Source organism: Microcaecilia unicolor, chromosome 3, assembly GCF_901765095.1.
Source record: "Microcaecilia unicolor chromosome 3, aMicUni1.1, whole genome shotgun sequence".
Classification (NCBI taxonomy): Eukaryota; Metazoa; Chordata; class Amphibia; order Gymnophiona; family Siphonopidae; genus Microcaecilia; species Microcaecilia unicolor.
Window position 1 is genome coordinate 152,994,678 of NC_044033.1, and position 21,123 is coordinate 153,015,800.

The following is a 21,123-nucleotide window of genomic DNA, read 5'->3' on the forward strand; positions in this document are numbered from 1 at the left end:
GCAGACACCCAATGTTCACCCCCTCCCTCCCCTACAAAAGCACATAGAAACCCAGCACTCCCTCCCTCCCTCCCAGAGTGCACACACTCAGCACTCCTTCCCTTCCTACAAAGCATAGACACTCAGCACTCCCCTTCCCCCCTCCAAAGCATACAGACACCCATGCTCTCATCCTCCCCCAAAACATACAGATACCCAGCACTCTCCCTCCCTCCTTCCATAGCACATAGACACCCAGTGCTCTCTCTCCCTCCACCCCCACTCAAAGCACACAGACTACCTCCTGCTCCACCCCCCATCACAGACAGTCACCTCCTGCTCCCTCCCTCACCTCTTGCTCCCTTGCCAGCCCCTCCCTCCCAATGCTGAGAAGTGAAAGGAAAGAGTGGCTTGTGTCAGGCCACAGCCTCCTCCTCTGCCGCTTTGGCGCTAATGCAAAATTTGAACCACCTGGTTCAAATTTTACATTCAGTTCCAAGTGGCAGATGAGAAGGTTGTGGTCTGATGCTTCAGATAAGTGCTGGGGGGAGGGGACTGTGGGCACAGGATGGGCGTGGGCCCATGCCTGCTTCTGCATCTTTATAGGGCAGGAGGAGGAAAGAGGAAAGATGCTGGTACTGCTTTCTTTGCTCCCCATAGCCCAACTGCACATAAGCTCAAGGCTGCAGAACATAAGCGCCAGTCCCATTTTTTAGTCACCATGGTGATCTGGTGCTTGGGGATTGTCGAGCCCTGGTGTAAACACAGATACATCACTACAAAGCAAAATGCTTACCTCTAACAGGGATTCTTCATAGACAGCTGGACTAATCAGGCACACAATTGGATGATGTCATCACACAGTACCAGGATGGAACAGCTGTCCCGGAGTTTAGAACTAGTTTAATGTTCTAAGCATGTATGGCCCTTCCCATGTGCAGCTGTTTGCACACAAGTGGGTGACTCTCAAGCTCAGTGTCACTTATAAATAAGTTCTCCATTGCTAAGGAGTGCGACTTGATCAGATGAAGATGCATGAGTTGCGTAAATCATAAGCTGGTCGGTACTGCTTGATCAAATGCACATCATCCAGTTGCAAACTGGTCCAATGGCACTGCAAAGTGAAGATAAAACCAGTGACCAAGAAGCTGCTTTGCAGATGTTTTCCTGCAAAGCAGATTTCAAGAGAGCTACGATAGTCACAGTGTTTCTTATGTGATGAGGATAGGCTGTTCTGGGTTGAGGGTGGCCAGCAGGGATGTGCAACCAGAACACTTTTGTTTCATGTTTTTCCAGGAATGCTAGTTTTGTTCAGGGAGAGGGAGGGGGAGGGGGAGCAACAGCAATGACACATTAGGAATGTGTGCACTTTCAGAAGAGTATGCGCTCTTTCCTGATAGTACACACTCTTACAAAAAGAGTGCACGTTCTTTCTGAAGAGTACTATTGACTGCAAATGGAAATATATTTTTCTGCTTGTTTTCATTTCCCAGTGACTATGAAACATCATCTGATATGTTGTTGATACTTTGTGTCTTTTCAAATGAATGCACATCCCTAGCTCTGTTCATAACAGAACTGGACACAGTGTGTGTCCAATTTGCTAGGGCCAGTTTTGCCTCTGGATTGCAAGCCTGTTGGGATTAAAGGACAGGAATAGCTGTATAGACTTTCTGATAGATTCAATTGTTTTAAGACAATCAGTGACAGCCTATATACAGTGCAGAAGGTGGAGAGACTTCTCATTGGCTACCTGTATAGTTTAGAAAAAATACAGGCCACATTATTTTTCATTCACATGAAAAGTTATGACCACCTTTGGCAGGAATTTATGAGAAGTACATGGTACTATTGTGGGATCGCTGTCTTTATTTCTGGGGTCGATATCCAGGTAGGAGCAGCACCTATTTTATTCTATTTATTTATGCATTCGTTCATTAGGATTTCTATACTGCCTTTTGTCAGAGTTAAAGCAAAAAAGGGTTAGGCAGCATAACAATCCTTGGTATTAAGAGTCTTTGACTCTCTTGAAGACAGCCCGTAGAAGAATTGAAAGACTGTGGAGAAAGACCAAAGATCAATCCTATTATACACTCTGCTGTGCTAATATTTGGAAATATAAAAGACTGCATCATCATTGGCAAAAGCTGAATACTATAATCAAAAGATACTGCAATCTGATAATTCTTCTAAAGAATTATTTAAAATTTTCAATAAATTAATTAGCACAGACACTATTGTTTTTGTCCCGAAGAGTTTACAACCATATGCTGATAATTTAGCTAATTCCTTTCAAACAAAAGTGCAAAAAATTACACAAAATTTTATTTTGGGTACAGAAGACTGAGTTGAACATTGTCTTTTAGCACCTGTTGAGGTGGATAATCTTTTCAGAGATAGATCTTGGGACCATTTTTCTAACATTTCCTTTGATGTCATCACTAAATTACTGAATAAGTTCTCTAAGAAGTCCTGTATTCTAGATAATTGTCCATCATTTGTTATTTGATATTTCTGCAGCCTTTGACTGCATAGACCACTCATGGATGATTTATAGGCTTAGTGAATTGAGTATTGCAGGTGGCGTGATTAAATGATTTGAGGAATTTTTAAGGAAAAGATTATATAGGATTCAGAAGAATGGAGTCGTTTCTGTATCTTGGTTGCCTGGTTGTGGTGTCCCTCAGAGGTCACTTCTTTCCCCTTCTTGTTTAATGACTATGGGGGTCTTTAACTAAGTGGGGGTAAGCCCAATCAGGCTTACCGCTTGCTAAACCAGAAGTATTGCTGGGCTACTGCAGCAGCCCAGCAGTAGTTCCAACCCCCAGCAAGACATTTCTGGTGCTACAATTTTTTTATTTAGTGCCGGTGTTTACCTGGCAGTAATCGAGCAGAGCCATGCACTGCCCGGTTACTGCCAGGTTAGCACGGGAGCCCTTACTGTCACCTCAATGGGTGGCGGCAAGTGATCCTCTTCAAAATGACTGTGCAGCAAGTGCTTCACTTGCCACATGGCCATTTCTTTAAAAAAAATCTGCCTTTTACCCACTGTGGTAGAAGGGGGCCTCAGCATGCGTCAAACACACATGCTGACACCAGTGCAGTCCCCCTTTTGCTGTAGCTTAGTAAAAGGACCCCTATATGAGTCCGTTAGGTGAGATATTGACTTCTCTTGGCATTCTAATTATGTCTTACACTGATGATATATTTTTTCTCTGTCCAGTGAAAACTTGAGAATAATAGGGATATATTGATTAAGAACATTTTTCTAGTACATTCATGGGTCCATAAAATCTTTTTAAAGCTCAACAGGCAGAAAACCAATGATGTATAGTTTGGGAATTTATTCTTTATCTAAGAAATTTTTGCAGCTTGCCACAAGCGAGACTTTAAAAATTGAAAATAAATCTAAAGTTCTAGGTACAATATTAGATTCAAAATTAACTCTGGAGGATCACATTAATTGTCTTGTTAAAAATTTTAATTTTCAACTGCGACAATTAAGAGCTATTCGATCAACCCTTAGTATTCAAAGTTTCTGATGCATTTCTCAGACAGCTCTTTCACCTCACCGAGCCTTGTTTACTAAGCTGCGCTGTAGGTGCTCTAGCGTTTTTAGTGAACACTAAAAATTAGCATGCACTAATGCTAGACACATCCATATATTTCTATGGGTGGCTCTAGCATTAGCACGTAATAAAAATGCTAGCACACCTTAGTAAACAGGGCCCCTGGATTTCTGCAACTCCTTATACGGGAGAACTATTGTGAAGCTATATCGAGGAGATTACAGCTCCTTCAAAATATGGCAGGCGAGGTTGATTTTTAGATTGAAAAAAATTTGAGAGAGCATCTCCTGTTCTTAAAAAGTTGCATTGGTTTCTAGTTTTCTCTCATATAAATTTTAAGATTGCTTCTATGGTTTTTAAATCACTTGCAGGTCAAATCCAGTAAGTTTAACCAAGTATTATCTTTTATTATCTACTGGCAGGGCTTCTCAATTAGCCTATTCCTACACTCTGATTTTTCTGAGTTGCACAGGGGAAGCAAAGCTAGTGCTGGGCAGACTTACATAAGTACATAAGTATTGCCATACTGGGAAAGACCAAAGGTCCATCAAGCCCAGTATCCTGTTTCCAACAGTGGCCAATCCAGGTCACAAATACCTGGCAAGATCCCAAAAAAAGTACAAAGCATTTTATGCTGCTTATCCCAGAAATATTTTCCTCAAGTCCAATTTAATAATGGTCTATGGACTTTTCCTTTAGGAAGCCGTCCAAACCTTTTTAAAACTCCGCTAAGCTAACCGCCTTTACCACATTTTCTGGCAACGAATTCCAGAGTTGAATTACACGTTGAGTGAAGAAAAAATTTCTCCAATTCGTTTTAAATTTAGTACTTTGTAGCTTCATAGCATGCCCCCTAGTCCTATTATTTTGGAAAGCGTAAACAAGACGCTTCACGTCTACCCGTTCCACTCAACTCATTATTTTATAGACCTCTATCATATCTCCCCTCAGCCGTCTTTTCTCCAAGCTGAAGAGCCCTAGCTGCTTTTCCCTTTCCTCATAGGGAATTCGTCCCATCCCCTTTATCATTTTCGTCGCCCTTCTCTGCACCTTTTCTAATTCTTTTTTGAGAAGCGGCGACCAGAACTGAACACAATATTCAAGATGCAGTCGCACCATGAAGCGATACATAGGCATTATAACATCCTCATATTTGTTTTCCATTCCATACTTCTACGGATTGTGCCCTGAAAATGGCAAGGACAAATCAAGGTCAAGTATACATATAAAGTAGCTTACACAGGGGGTCTTTTACTAAAGCTAAACTTGCATTATCTGCAGCAGGGCAGATAATCCCCATTTTATTCCTATGGGCCCAGCTTCAGATAATTCGAGCTAAGCTTTAGTAAAAGACCCCCACAATGAGTTTATCTTGTTAGGCAGACAGGATGGACCGTACAGGTCTTTATCTACTGTCATCTACTAGGTTACTATGTAAAGGAGTGAAATTAAAGAGATATTTGGACTCCTCTTTTAAATATCTGGCTGTGAAAGTCTGGAATAGGATACCAACTTACATCTGCTTATTCTTATCTTTTATTCAGAAGATGTTCGAAGACTCAAATGCTTTCAGTCATGGATATAGATTGATTTCATATGTTTTAACTGTACCATTCTTGGATTCAACCTATACTATGTAATTCTATCCATTTGGGATGTTCTTCGATTTTGTAATCTGCAATGAATCTTGCGACACAATTTGGTGTCAACAGGCTGCCAGGCAGAGAGGACCCAAATATTGACCCTGGGCATACAAGGATATTTGTTATTCCCTGGAATCATGACAGAAGCCCTTTGTAAGTTATAAGGGGGAGGGGAAGTTTACATACAATCCCCAGTTAACTGCATTTGCTGTTCACGGGTGCAAGGAGTGTGTTCAGTTGAATCCTGCCACTCTGAGGCTTATATGGGTTAAGTCCCCCACAAATTTTTAGGAGGTGCTCATGTTATTAGGTATCAGGCCACTTCCATCCCAGGCCCACCCAGCAAAACAATAAAACAGCCACCTGCCAGTTTTTAGCACACCACGAGACACTCCCTCCTGACCTGCTCCCTCTTCCACAGCTGTCACTGTCTCACAGACTGGCTTCAAGGGCCTGCAGCAATGACATCCTTTACAAAGCAGCACAGGACCTCCCAACCCCAACCACGCCATGTTGACGGCTCTGCAGCGTCCCACCGACCCACCCTCTTCCTGTTTCTGCGAGGACGGGAGGACACTACAGAGCCATCAACTGACATAGTTGGGACAAGGGGGTTAGATTGAGAACAGGAAACGGCAGGACATGAAAAAGTTAAAAGCCACAGAGGTTTATCTCTGTTTCTCCTCCCCCGCGCAGCCGTCACCCCGTACACTCAAAGCAAACAAACCTATGAGCTGCTGCATCCACGTTGTCATTCTTTATTGTTGGTAGATAGCATTTTTATTTAATCTATCTCACTTATATTTTCAAACATGCAAAAAAACAAAAGAGCTACCAATTTTAAAAGCAATTTCTAAAAAAAAATGTGTGTGGGGCAAAATTCCTAGAATGTCTACTAAGAAGCACCTCATTAGACAAAATTTAAATGTGGAAATCACATTAAACAACTTGTAGTGCCCTACTAGCACCAGTCTTATATATTGTAAGGAGGTTAGAGGGTCTAAGCAGGTCAGGAGGAGGTATGAGGCCAGACTACATTCCCCACAAGGCCCTGAGAGAAGGGATCGGGGGGGGGGGGGGGGGGTAGGTCCCAAAACCCGGTAGGGACACCAAGTGGAAGGGAGTGGGAAAAGGACTGGAAAGAGCAGCTGCTATGGCAGACGAGGGCCAGAAGGGGGAGCCGTGATGACAAAGCTCAATTCCCTTGGGTTAGAAATCAGTACAAGATTCCTTCCACCTGGGAGGGGGAGGAGGTCTCCAACCAACAGCCTAGCAGAGAAGCAGAGTTAATGGAGTGCTTGGAGGAAGGACAGTCTGGAGGGCCCAGCACACCAGGTTTGGATGAACCGGTTGACATGGACTTTAATTGTACTTTGGGGCAGAGTTGCAGGGACTGAAGGCAGTGGGTGGTCACAGGAGTCAATGAGCTGTGTTGTGGGCGGTGTACTGCCATTATGCAACCACCCAAGCGGAAAGACTTTTAAAACCGAAACCCAGGCTGTTGAACTGGGGGAGAACTTGGATTTAAAGGGAAGTTTTTTTTCTTGTTGCTTTGTTTTGAAACTGAATGGGACTTTAACCCCCTTGAACTGAGATTTGTGGAGGAGGGGAAATAAACTGCTTGGAACTAAAAGCTGTGTTGTCTGGAAGGACTTTGTTTGTGGACTGCTGAAGGGAGCCTACCACCCCCTGAAGGTTTGCTACCGGGATTACAGCCGTTACAATATGGACCACATTATACATAAGAATAGCCTTACTGGGTCAGACTAATGGTCCATCTAGCCCAGTATCCTGTTTCCAACAGTGGTCAATCCAGGTCACAAGTACCTGGTAATAACTCAAAACAGTACAATACATTTTATGCTGCTTATCCTAGCAATAACAAAAAATAGTGTATGAATGCAAATATAATAACCCTAAGGGCTATTTAACTAAGGTGAGGAAGAGTCTCATATGTAATACACGATAATATTTCTTTCACTCAACAGGTGAATCGCTTATTCGTGTTCATATCATAATCATTGACTCAGCCTCCACCATCCTAAATCTACTAACAAAAAAGTGACTTGTACAAAATTCTCAATACGCTAATGCACACTGCACTTATCTTAGGCAGGTTGGTGCACTCTAGAAATAAGCAGTAGATTTTCCCCAAGACCATTTTAATAATGGCTTAAAGACTTTTCTTTAAGGAAGCTATCCAAACCTTTTTAAAACCCTGCTAAGCTTTTACCACATTCTCTGGCAATGAATTCAAGAATTTAATTACATGTTGAGTGAAATATTTTCTCCGATTTGTTTTAAATTTACTACTTTGTAGCTTCATTAGGTGCCCCCTAGTCCACGTATTTTTGGAAACAGTAAACAAGCGATTCATATTTATCCGTTCTACTCCACTCATTATTTTATATACCTCTATCATATCTCCCCTCAGTCATCTTTTCTCAAAGCTGAAAAGCCCTATCCGCTTCAGCCTTTCCTTTATGGAAGTCATCCCATTCCCTTCATCATTTTTGTCGCCCTTCTCTGTACATTTTCTAATTCTACTATATCTTTTTTGAGATGCGGTGACAAGAATTGCACATACCATTTGAGATGCAGTCGCACCATAGAGGAGCGACATAAAGGTGTTATAACATGCTCATTTTTGTTTTCCATTCCTTTCCTAATACTACCTAACATTCTATTTGCTTTCTTAGCCGCCGTCACACACTGAGCAGAGGGTTTCAACGCAACATCAACGATGATACCTAGATCCCTTTCCTGGTCAGTGACTCCTAGTATGGAACCTTGCGTCATGTAACTTTAGTTCGGGTTCCTCTTTCCCACATGCATCACACTTTGCACTTCCTCACATTAAACATCATCTGCTATTTGGATGCCCAGTCTCGTAAGGTCCTCTTGTAATTTTTCACAATCCTCTTGCAATTTAACTACTTTGAATAACTTTGTGTTGTCAGCAAATTTAATTACATAACTAGTTATTCCCACCTCTAGATCATTTATAAATATGTTTTAAAAACAGCGGTCTCAGCACAGACCCCTGAAGAACCCCACTATCTATCCTTCTCCATTGAGAATACTGACCATTTAACCATGGGCGTAGTTTGACTATTTCATTTGGGGGGGGGGGGGGGCAAAACATTTCTTCCCAATGACAGTCTTCCGTAACCTGGTACAATCAATGGTGGTCAGTCACCTAGACTACTGTAATGCACTCTATGCTGGATGTAAAGAGCAGACAATCAAGAAACTTCAGACAGCCGCAGCCAGACTTATATTCGGAAAAGCAAAATATGAAAGTGCTAAACCACTACGAGAAAAGTTACACTGGCTCCCACTCAAAGAACGCATCACGTTCAAGATTTGTACTCTAGTTCATAAAATCATCCAAGGAGATGCCCCAGCCTATATGTCAGACCTGATAGACTTACCGACTAGGAATGCCAAAAGATCAGCCTGCACATTCCTTAATCTTCATCTCCCAAGCTGCAAAGGTCTAAAATACAAACTTACGCATGCAGCAAACTTTACCTACCTGAGTGCCAAACTATGGAACACACTGCCGCACAACCTAAGAAAGATCTAAGAACTAACAAACTTACGAATATCACTAAAGACCCATCTTTTTAATAAGGCATACCACATAGAACAACAAATATAAATACATGCATCTCCTTTACCTTTACACAGACGATACATTGTAAGCCACATTGAGCCTGCAAAAATGTGGGAAATGTGGGATACAAATGCTATATATATATATATACAAGAACGATACATTGTAAGCCACATTGAGCCTGCAAAAATGTGGGAAATGTGGGATACAAATGCTATATATATATATATATATATATATATATATATATATATATATATATATATACACACACACACAAATGAATATGCTAATCTGGAGGAAGGAAAGAAGGGAGAAAGAGCTGGCTTTTTTTGGGAATAACCATAATGAATATGTATGAGATACTTGTATACTTACAATTACAAGATATTCATCATTATCTTGTAATTGTAAGTATACAGGTTTGATACACAAATTAAGAATATTTAAGCTAGTTGATATGAGATTGATGATGTATTATATTATATTTACAGCCATTGCAGTAGTTATACGTATATACAATGGATGAATTGGAGTGATATATCGCTGAGGCAATGTGATGTTTAAACAGCTCCTGAGGACGCCAATGGCGAAACACAGCACTGTGTAGAGCTGTAAGAAAGGAATTTTACTGAGTATATAAGAAATTGAAGAAACTGTGATAACTTCAAGTAAAATTAAATAGTCATCTTATAATTTTGGCTTTTGGAAGAACACGGATACAATTGGAATGGACTTTGCATTGCATGGACTTTGAGAGTGGAATAACATATGAGAAATATTGTATTGTATTGAAGAAAAATCATGTTATATATGTTTGTTTATAATCTCATATGCACTAGATGAATGATAGTATGATAATAATAAATAGTGAATTTTGATTAAAAATATAACTATTCTTATAAGGTTTTGTGTCACATTTATCCCAGTCAATATCGGAGGAATTGAAATCACCCATTATTATTGTGTTGCTTAGTTTGTTAGCCTCCCTATTTTCTGATAATATTTCTACATCCGTATGTTCCTCTTGGCCTGGTGGACGGTAATACACTCCTAGCACTATCCCTTTTCCCCTTTACACATGGAATTTCAATCCATAATGATTCCAAGAAGTGTTTTGTTTCCTGCAGAATTTTCAATCTATTTGATTCAAGGCTCTCCTTAATATACAGTGCTACCCCTCCACCAATTCAATCCACCCTATCACTATGATATAATTTGTACCCTGGTATGACAGTGTCCCACTGGTTATCCTCCTTCCACCAGGTTTCAGAGATGCCTATTACATCTAATTTTTCATTTAGTGCAAATAGTCTAACTCTCCCATCTTATTTCTTAGGCTTTTGGCGTTCGCTTATAGACATTTCAAACTATGCTTGTTGTTCCTATTTACATCTTGCTCAGCAGTTGACAGTGTTAATTTGCAATCTTTTGTCTGCTTTTTATGTAAAGACACCTGTAGGCATATTTTCAAAGCACTTAGCCTTCCAAAGTTCCATAGAAACCTATGGAACTTTGGAAGGCTAAGTGCTTTGAAAATGAGCCCCCTGGTCTACTATGGTCCCCATTGCATCCTCGCTATAGGGATTTATTTTATTTATTTTCTGCATTTATATCCCATATTTTCCCACCTCTTTGCAGGCTCAATGTGGCTTACAAATACCGTAGTGGTGATCGGCATTTCCAGAATAGAAATACAGAGTACTATTCTAGTAAAGAATTTAGAAAATACACAATAAAATTAGAACAAAATAGATAAACAATTCATTTCAGGTATTTGAGAACAAGGGTAGTAAAAAGCGTTCAATAATAGCACTGTGATAAGTAACCAAAAAAGAGTAGTTGGAGATATGTCTTGGGTGGGACTAGGATGGGTCCAAAAGTAGGACATCATTCAGCAATAATGGATCGGGAAGAAACGTCCCAGGCAAAAAAGAATGTTTTGTCTAGACCTGTTCCACCCACTTCCAGGGTACAAAAAGATGCCCTGATTGAGCAGCTGACCACAGGAGGGATGGAGGCACACCCTATCTTCCCTATTTTGGTGATATTTTTGAGAGATACCTTATTCCAAACCATGCACTTCTGAATGACTGTCAGCCCCAGGTTCTAGTTTAAAAGCTGCTCTATCTCCTTTTTAAATGCTGATGCCAGCAGCCTGGTCCCACCCTGGTTAAGGTGGAGCCCATCATTCCAGAATAGGCTCCCACTTCCCCAGAATGTTGCCCAGTTTCTTACAAATCTAAAACCCTCCTCCCTGCACCATTGCCTCATCCAAGCATTGAGACTCTGGAGCTCTGCCTATCTCTTGGGCCCTGCGCGTGGAATAGGGAACACTTCAGGAAATGCTACCCTAGAGGTTCTGGATTTGAACTTTCTACCTAAGAGCCTAAATTTGGCTTCCAGAACCTCCATCCCACATTTTCCTATGTCACTGGTACCCACATGTACCAAGACAGCCAGCTCCTCCCCAGCATTACCTAAAATCCTATCTAGCTGACGTTTGAGGTCTGCCACCTTCGCACCAGGCAGGCAAGTGACCAGGTGATCCTCACGTCCACCAGCCACCCAGCTATCTAATGCCTAATAATCGAATCACCAACTACAACAGCCATCCTAACCCTTCCCTTCTGGGCAGAAGCTCCTGTATACGCATCCTCGGTGCAAGAGGATATTGCATCCCCTGGTGGGCTGGTCCTGGCTACAGGATTACTTCCAGCTTCACCAGGGTGTTGCTCTCCTTTTAGAAGACCTCCCTCCTCCAACGCAGCACAGAGGCTGCCAGACTGGAAGTGGTACTTATCTACAACATCTCTGTAGGCCTCCTCTATGTACCTCTCTGTCTCCCTCAGCTTCTCCAAGTCTGCTACTCTAGCCTCAAGAGAACGGACTTGTTCTCTGCGAGTGAGGAGCTCCTTGCATCAAGCACACACATATAACCTCTCACCAACTAGGAGATAATCATATATAAGGCACTCAATGCAAAAGACTGGATAGCACCCCTCTTGCTGCTGGATTGCTGTCTGCATCTTAGTATTATAGAGTTGTTTCATTAAAACTTCTTAAGGTACTAGGGATATCAGATGAATATAAAGAGCCTTAAGATTGCATGGTATAACATGTAATTTATTTAGTGTTTGCTTCTCAGAAATTAATTAAATGTAATTCGAACTCTAATGAAAACTCACCTTGTTGTCCTAATTAGAATAATTGACTATAAATAAAGAGTTGAGCTGGGGTGAGTAGGTGGGTGAGAGCTGAACTAGTCCCTTCTGTGCCTTCTAGAGTCTATTTATGCTGTGGCAGAAAATTAAGTTTTAAAACTATGGGGAAAAGGGTATGGAGACTAGTTAAGAAAGTTTACTTTTTCTTCTTTTTTTATCTAATTAACTGTGTTTATCAATAACCTACAATTCCTCTTTTAAACCCAATCTTTAAGTTACCAAGCACAGAACAAAATAATGTCACTTAACCAAATAAATGTCCTTGTCTCTCAGAACTTCTCAGAAAGAAAGTTAAGGGGATCTTTCCTCTCTATATAGTTTGGATTTTAAGGAGAGTGCTTCAAACAAACCCTTTGAAGCTAACCCAGTAATCAGAGAGGATGATACTTAAACTCCTTATTACACATTCACCCCTGCACAGCAAAAATCCTTGTCCTACACAGGATTAAATAAATAGTGTGTACCATCCAGTTTTCCCATCTGGGTCATGACATAGAATTCTTCTAATTCTAACAAACAACTATTTCATATTTTTTCTAAGGTCACTTGGATTCCTTTAACTATGGATCCCTCTGTAGTTCCTTCAGCAGACACATAAATACAACATTTTCTTACTATGGTTGCTCACTACAGCCATCTTTTTCTATTAGCAATGGTACTGCACAATCTTCAGTTCCAGGTTCTTTGTGCATTTCCTTCAATTTACCATCTCTCGAAGCACTCTGTAGATCATTTTCAGGTATGAATATCACTACTTGTAGTCTTGATCCACTTACATTAACTTCTCTTGGTCTCTTACCTGTAGGAACATTTTGCTTCTGAAGTACCAGAATAAGGTATTACTATGAGTTTTTGTCTCCACTGCCACATTCATGGCCTGCTGGGAGAGTTAGAGATTCTATCACAACAGAACTGGGAACGCTCAACGGAGGGAAATCAGGCAAAGGAAGTAAAGCACACTCACCAGCAGTGCCGCTCAACCATGGAGCCTCCCAGCAACAAACTCACTGACTCGCCGGTCCACTAAGCTCGCCTATACTGCATAAACCCCATACTGCACAGGTCTGCTGGGGCTGGTGGTTGGGAGGCGGAACTAGTGCTGGGCAGACTTAAACGGTCTGTGCCGGGGCTGGTGGTTGGGCAGCGGGGATAGTGCTGGGCAGACATACGGTCTGTGCCAGAGCCGGTGGTGGGAGGCGGGGTTGGTGGTTGGGAGGCGGGGATAGGGCTGGCCAGACTTATACGGTCTGTGCACTGAAGAGGACAGTCAAAATAAAAAAGTAGCACATATGAATTTATCTTCTTGGGCAGACTGGATGGACCGTGCAGGTCTTTTTCTGCCGTCATCTACTATGTTTACTATGTATGTTTAGAACTCTACCAGCTAAACTCGGGGTGTGTGTGTGTGTGTGTGTGTGTGTGTGAGTGTGTGAGAGAGAGAGAGAGAGAGAGAGAGAGAGAGAGAGAGAGAGAGAGAGAGAGAGAGATGCAGAGCAGCCACCAAAGCCTGTAAGTACTACTACTACTACTACTCTGGGAGAAGGGAATTTTGTAGGGTGAGGCAGGGACCAGCCAAGGAAGTATGTCCCTTAAGAAGGTCGAGTGACCACACCCCCCCCCCCCCCCCCAGTATCAACTGGCTAGAAGCCCAGGAGAATCCCAAAGCCCTCTGAATCCAGGAGCTACTAAAGATCCGTCCACCACCTGCCGGAGATAGAGATATACTTAATGGCATAGGGGCTGTCTGGTATGATTCCCTTCAGTTTAGTTTCTCTATCTATCTCCACCTGCTGGTAGACAGATATAACCCACTAATTCCTGGATTCATCTGCTGCAGGGGCTAAGGAATGCATGCTTCCTTTTCACAAGCAATAGCAAAACAGCTTCTTCAAACAGACACTTCTTACCAACTGAAGTGAAGGAAGAGATTTCAAAGAACAATCGAACACATCTAGCACATTAGTGCTGCTATCTATTGATGAATTATGGAGGTGGTGGCATTACTTTTCATTTAACCCTTGTAATTGTGGAGGTGATTGAGGTAATTCTTTCAGGCTCACAGAGACATACTTCTTCAGTGCTTATGCTAATTTTTTTTTCTTTTCCAAGGCCAAATAGAGACATCTAGCATGTGTCAAATTTCTGTATTTTTATTTCATACTCTGTGCATGGTTTCTTTTAAGAAAAACATAAAATATAAATAATGAACACTGAACAACTAGAGAAGAAGTAGTTCTTAAAAAAAATTTAAATAAATAAATAAATAAATAAATATATATATATATATATATATATATATATATATATATATATATATATATATATATAGGAAAGCTGTATTTTGCATCCATTCAGCAGAGCAAAACAGCAAAGCTGTATGGATTGAAAGTGACCATTGTGCATGGGAAGGGCCATGCATGCTGAGATACTAGTTCTAAACTCTGGGAGAGAGATTATTTGGTCCTGGCTCTGAGCAATGATGTCACCCACCTATGTGCCTGATTATATCCTGTTTATCAATGGAGAAAAGTATATCCATCAGTTTGATTAATTAAACCTAGTTCTTATCTTTGTTATATGATGCATATGTTGTTCCTGCTATTAACACCACAAGTTGGACCTAATTTCATATTTTACACACACCAATATAATCCATATGCTGTGGATAAAAAAATAAACCAAGGAATGATTATATCTCATGCATCATTATTGCAAAACCCACAGGGTGACAGGAGACATGAGACCTATGGATGGAAGTGATATTCACACTTTTAATGACAGTACAAGGGGATCCCCCAGAGATCTCTCTCAAGCTTATCTCCTTCACCCTGTACTCTTTTTCATCTCTTCTCTATTAAACCTTCATCCCTTGCCATTCTCTCTCCGATTTACCCCCTTGCTTCATTTTTTCTTTATCAAGCATACAACCCAACCCACCCCCCACACCCCTTTTTATCAATTCTGTTATGGTTTATTAAAAATGATATATATCATCTTTCTTTGGGTAAAAACAAGGCGGTTCGGTTCATAAACAAGTTAAAAACACAAATATTGTAATAGAAAAGAACTCCAAACTCAAATAGGACCAAAAGAAGTAGGAAAAAAGGAAGCAAAGGGAAGATTACATGAACTAGCAACCACTCAGATTTCTTCCCAAAACATACATATCTCCTAACCTGACCTCCTGGTTCTCCATCAAACTAGCCCACAAAGACTGACATTTTTTTATCTTAATGGTGCTTCAAGAACATAGAGAGACTCTTATCTCCCATCCACAATCAAATGTAACCCACATGATGTGAGAAACAACAATGCAAAACTTTGAGACCAATTCTCTTAAGTCTGCTGTCAACAAGAAGCCACAAGAACCAAGAAATAGTTGGCGCACACAAAATATGATTAGGTATCGACCCCAAAAACTGTACACATGCTTGATGGCCTTGTGTTTTGGGAGGAGGAAAAAGAGTGGCAATTTTTTTTGTCCATGATATCAACAACAAAAAGAGGTCAATATTTAACCACTGGATATCCTCTTAAATATAACTGGATAATTTACCTGGTTAACCTTAGACAGGTACTTTCTGAACAGAGTTATCCAGTTATATCTAAACTAAATTTTGCCTATCAGCATTATCCATCTAAATTATAACTGTACCACATGACTCATCTGTCCTATCTTTAACTGGTAAAACTGTCCAGTTAAAATTTAATTTGTGACCATCCCAGGAAATTAAAACCAAATAATTTATTTGGTTAACTCCCAAAGTTAGCCAGATAAATTGTTTGAATATCAACTCAAGTATATCTTTAATTACCTCTGAAAGACATAATACTGAAAAATAACCACACACTGAAAAGGTTCTGTAAACAATCCTGAAACACCCGTTTCTTTCTGTAAATGGCAGCAGGGCCGGTCTTAGCAAGTGCGGGGCCCTATGCAGACCAATCTGATGGGGCCCCATCCTAGCCCCACCCCCACCCTAGCACCAGGGCCGGCCACCCCTCCCCTCCGAGCTCCCGGGCCATCCCCAGGGCTCCCCAGCTCCAGGGCTGGGCTCCCCAGCTCCCTCCCTCCCTCCCTCCTAGCTCCAAGGCCTCCCGGCCTCCCAGCTCCAAGGCCTGTCTCTCTATCTCTCTCCCTCCCACCCACCAGCTCCAAGGCCCCCCACCTAGCTCCCACCCAGCTCCAAGGCCCCCCTCCCTCCCTCCCCCACCAGCTCCAAGGCCCCCCACCCAGCTCCAAGGCCCCCCCGCCCTCTGAATTTTAAAAGTGACCTCGTCGTCGACGTAGGAGCGGCCGGCAGGTAGCAGCAGCAGCAGTTAAAAGCGTGAGCTGCTGGGCGGTGCTTCGGGAGCCTTCCTTTCCCTCGTTCAGCTTTGGTCCCGCCCTCATTTTGAGGGTGGGACCAGAGCTGAGCGAGGGAAAGGCTCCCGAAGCGCCGCCCAGCAGCTCGCACGCTTTTCACTGCTGCTGCTGCTACCTGTCAGCCGCTCCGACGACGATGTAAAATTCAGAGGGCGGGGGGACTGGAGCTTGAGCGGTCGGGGCAGGGCGACTTCAGGCGCACCACGCAGGGCCCCCTTGAGCGCGAGGCCCTATGCAGTCGCCTCGCCCTAAGACCGGCCCTGAATGGCAGCATTGACTTCTTACCGATCTTCATGGTTTCCTGCTCCTGGCCTGACTCCAAAGGGAGAAAGGTGAATCGACTTTACCAGTTTCTCTCCATTTTCTTCCTTAATTGAAAACAAAGGCTTGGGACTAGATACTTTCTCTGGTAAGCTTTCACCTAAAAATAGCAAAGTATTAGTAAACCAGTGAACATATCACTTTTGAGTTTTACAAAACATGTGAAGGAAAATTCCATAACAAGGCGAATGCGTTAATGAGCACCTATGCATGTGTAAATGCACAAAAAAGAAGCACTAGCACACGCACAATTCTATAAGCACAAACCTAAGTTATACAGAGCACAAGTACAAGGGGGTATACAAGTGGTGAAGCTTGGGTGGGGTTCCCAATTACCTGCATAACTTATAAAATACTGTATGTTACTTGCCTTCCAGCTGCATTTAAGCACCCAAAGTTAAACTAGGTCTATGGCTAGTCTAACTGCTGGCGCCTAAACATAAGTTAAGGCTAAGTTAATACTGGTTTATTATGTAACATGTTGCTAGTTGGTAAAATACAAACATTTCCCACAGCTTGGCTACCAATGGCCAAAATAATTTTAGGTTAATCGAACCCTTAGGGGATAATTTTATAACTTTTATATATGAAATCCTAATTTATGCACTTACAAAGGTTTTTATAAAATTACCCCAGAATGTTACAAGCAGTGTTAAAATAGGACATACTTTTTTTGCAACTTGCATGTAGACATGCTGTGGATCAGAGTTTAGATATGATATACGCAGAGTTGTACACACTTTATAAAGGAAGTAACATAGTAGATGACGGCAGAAAAAGACCTGCACGGTCCATCCAGTCTGCCCAACAAGATAAATTCATATGTGCTACTTTTTGTGTATACCCTACCTTGATTTGTACCTGTCCTCTTCAGGGCACAGACCGTATAAGTCTGCCCAGCACTATCCCCGTCTCCCAACCACCAGTCCTGCCTCCCACCACCGGCTCTGGCAGAGACCATATAAGTCTGCCCAGCACTATCCCCGCCTCCCAACCACCAGTCCTGCCTCCCACCACCGGTTCTGGCACAGACCATATAAGTCTGCCCAGCACTATCCCCGCCTCCCAACCACCAGTCCTGTCTCCCACCACCGGCTCTAGCACAGACCGTATAAGTCTGCCCAGCACTATCCCTGCCTCCCAACCACCAGCCCCGACTCCCACCACTGGCTCTGCCACCCAATCTCGGCTAAGCTCCTGAGGATCCATTCCTTCTGAACAGGATTCCTTTATGTTTATCCCACGCATGTCTGAATTCCATTACCGTTTTCTTTTCCACCACCTCCCGCGGGAGGGCATTCCAAGCATCCACTACTCTCTCCGTGAAAAAATACTTCCTGGCATTTTTCTTGAATCTGCCCCCCTTCAATCTCATTTCATGTCCTCTCGTTCTATGTGTATATGTGATCATTCAGATTATATGTATGTACATTTACACCTGCTCCTGAGGTGGTATTAATGTCCTTGACTTCACTCTAGCCACAGCTTCTGCTGGTTTATCCATATTTATATACAGAAACGTATGTGCCTTTATAAAATAAGATAAACATAGGTGCTTTCTTACCCTCTTAACATAAACGACCAGTTATAAAATTACCCCTCCAAGTGGATAACGCACTGGGGTTTTTTTTTTTTTTTTGGGGGGGGGGGAGATTAAGCATTACTCACTCACTTGCACTTTGCGATGGGGAGTGAATTGCTTCCATGCAGTTACTATTCAGTGAAGACACTGGAGAGCTTCTCATTATAGTAGACTGCATAGTCAGGGGAGCACCTGTTAAACTATTATGACTGTTGGCTTGAGGGGAAACATCTGTTGGCACCAACAGAGGAACTGAAGTGGCTGGCAATCCTGGGACAGGTCCTTGTGTCATCGCAACCAGTTGCGGAGTAATTCCAGAAGCGAATGCCAATCCTGAAAGCATAATTGAAAACTAAAATCAGAAGTTAATGAATAAAAACAAAGTCTTACTTTAAAAGGTTTTGCAATCTTAGTGAATGGATAACGCTCTATGCTGTTTTCCTTAACTAGAAGAACTAGACAAGGTTGTCCTCTGTCTGCAATCTTATTTGCTTTAACAATTGGAAGTGAAGACCATTGAGCATCTCTGTATGTGGATGACACTTTATCTTATAAACCTGAACAACTCTATACAGCATTTAAAGGATTTTCTAAAACAGTCTGGGGATATATCTGTTTTTTTCATTAACTTTGAAAAGTCACTGCTTATTTCTTGTAAACCCAGAATTGGAGAGAGTCTAAAAGAATTAAGTAAATATGGTTTTAAAATAGACATTAAGTTTAAATATTTGGGAGTATGGAGCTCTACTAATTTACAGGGGGTATACAAATTAAATTATGAATCCCTTTTAAATACTGATAGGGATGAGCTAAACTCTTAAAAACATTTGGAAATCACCTGGTTAAGAATACATGCCATCAAAATGCTGCTACTCCCCAGATTTCTATTTCTTTTTGTAAATTTGCCAATCTGGAGCAAATTATATATGAACTCCGAGATTGTAGGCAAGTTTTTAAAAGAGGACTGGGCCCCTTTCTTCTTCTATATGGGAAATTCTAGATTTTAAAAAGTCTTGAGTTAATGGTAATATTTCTTGCCTAACAATTTTACACATCTAGAGTCTTCTGGCGTGCATGCAGTGCGCACCACACATGCATGGGACTGACTTCCCGCCTCGCGAGAGCGTACCTCACTTTCATTTTTTCCATGACGAGGTGCGGCAGGTTCTTCCTGAGCTCCTCGTTTTGGCCCGGGAAGAAAGTCTTGTTTTTTGACAATTTTTGATGACTTTTTTGCATCTGTTTATCTACTTTTATTTAGTTTGTTTAAAAAATAAAAATTAAAAAAAAAAGAGGATTCCTTTTACAAAAATCCTCAGTTCTTTTTCCCAAGTTTTAAGTTTTCTTTCTTTTTAAACCGGCCGCGAGATCGGGTTCTCCTTCATTTTTGTGCCCTTTTTTCTTGGCACAATCGAGTCCTTTGATTTTGCCGGAGCCATTTTGCCTTCCATGTCATCGAGAACACCCAGCGGCTTCAAATGTTGTACTCGGTGCAACTGGACCATCTCAGGTACCCATACCCATTCCTGGTGTATTCAGTGCCTTGGGCCCAACCACAGCCCAGCTGCTTGTAATCTGTGTCTTCGTATGAAGAAACGGACCCAAGTAGCTCGAGAGAAACTTTTGGGGGCTTGGTCTGGTCCTTCGACATCGTCATCGACAACGGTACTGAGGTCAGTGGAGTCGACATCGAGGGACGCATCAACGTCAGGAGTAGAGGTAATGGCTGCTGAGAGACCAAGTTGTGCTGGGAGCAGTGAAGTGTCGAGTGGGTCTCCAGGCCTCCTGCTATGCAAACCCCTGGGACCGACCATCGTAGGACCTGACTGTGAGATGTGAGGATTCCACATCGTCCTCGTCAGCACCGACGAGCCTCGGTCACGGGCATCGAGCGAAGGTGAAGAAGCACCGTCACCATCTCCTTCAACACACGGTGCCAGGAGCTCCAGGGCATCGAAGGATTTGGCACCCGAGAAGCATTGGTGCCGAGAGGATCACTCCCCCTCCATACAGGAGGTGCCAATGCGCCGGCCTCTTAGCAGCCTGGTACCTGCACCTGATACTCAGCAGATTCAGCCACCAGCTGATTCACCGACCCTGCAGCCTTCTCCGATGGTGGCTCTCGGCGAGCACATCTGGGTCCTACTTCCAGAACTTCTGGAAGGACTGCTGCGCCAGTCTGCTTCGGTGTCGGAGATGCTTGTGCCTTCCATGCTGTCTGTTGCAGCGGCATCTGGCCCTTCACCTGCGGTGAGGTCCCCATCAAGTGTCAGCTGCCACCCAGGTCGACTCCCCTTCGACGTCGGTGGAAGAAGCTTCGCTGCACTCCATGCAGGCGTCAGACCCTTGACATTGCCATCGAGGACGTCGATCCTAGGCGTCAAGGCAGGCTCAGTCTCGGAGTTCCCTTAGGGAGGTACTATCCGATACTGAAGAAGAGCATTCATGGGAGTCAGAAGGAGATCCCAGACACTTTTCTTCCGATGAGTTGTATGGGATTCCCTCTGAACCTTCTTCTTCACCTGATAGGAGACTGTCTTCTCCTAAGAGTCTTTCCTTTACATCTTTTGTCCGGGAAATGGCTATGGCTATTCCATTCCCTATGGAGGTGGAGGATGAGACCAGGGCTGAGATTCTCGAGGTCTTGGACTATCCCTTTCCACCTACGGAGGCTGTGATGGCTCCACTGCATAAGGTACTGAAGGAAGTCCTTATGCGGAACTGGTCGTTCCCTCTGTCTGGCCCCCTAATCCTGAAGAAAGCTGATTCCCAGTATCAGATCCTCAGTGAACCTGGGTTGATGAGGTCTCAGTTACCCCA

The 21,123-nt window shown here is 42.6% G+C and overlaps 1 protein-coding gene across 1 annotated transcript in view; it reads right to left on the reverse strand.

Annotated features, from left to right (window-relative positions):
* LOC115464856 (centromere protein J-like) overlaps window positions 1–21,123 on the reverse strand; it is a 139,283-nt gene that overhangs the window by 96,709 nt on the left and 21,451 nt on the right. Inside the window, exons 4-5 of the mRNA XM_030195213.1 lie at window positions 18,394–18,636; window positions 16,686–16,821 (exon numbers count right to left, since the gene is read on the reverse strand). Of these exons, the coding sequence (XP_030051073.1) occupies window positions 16,686–16,821; window positions 18,394–18,636 (379 nt within the window). The remainder of the gene's footprint in view (window positions 1–16,685; window positions 16,822–18,393; window positions 18,637–21,123) is intronic.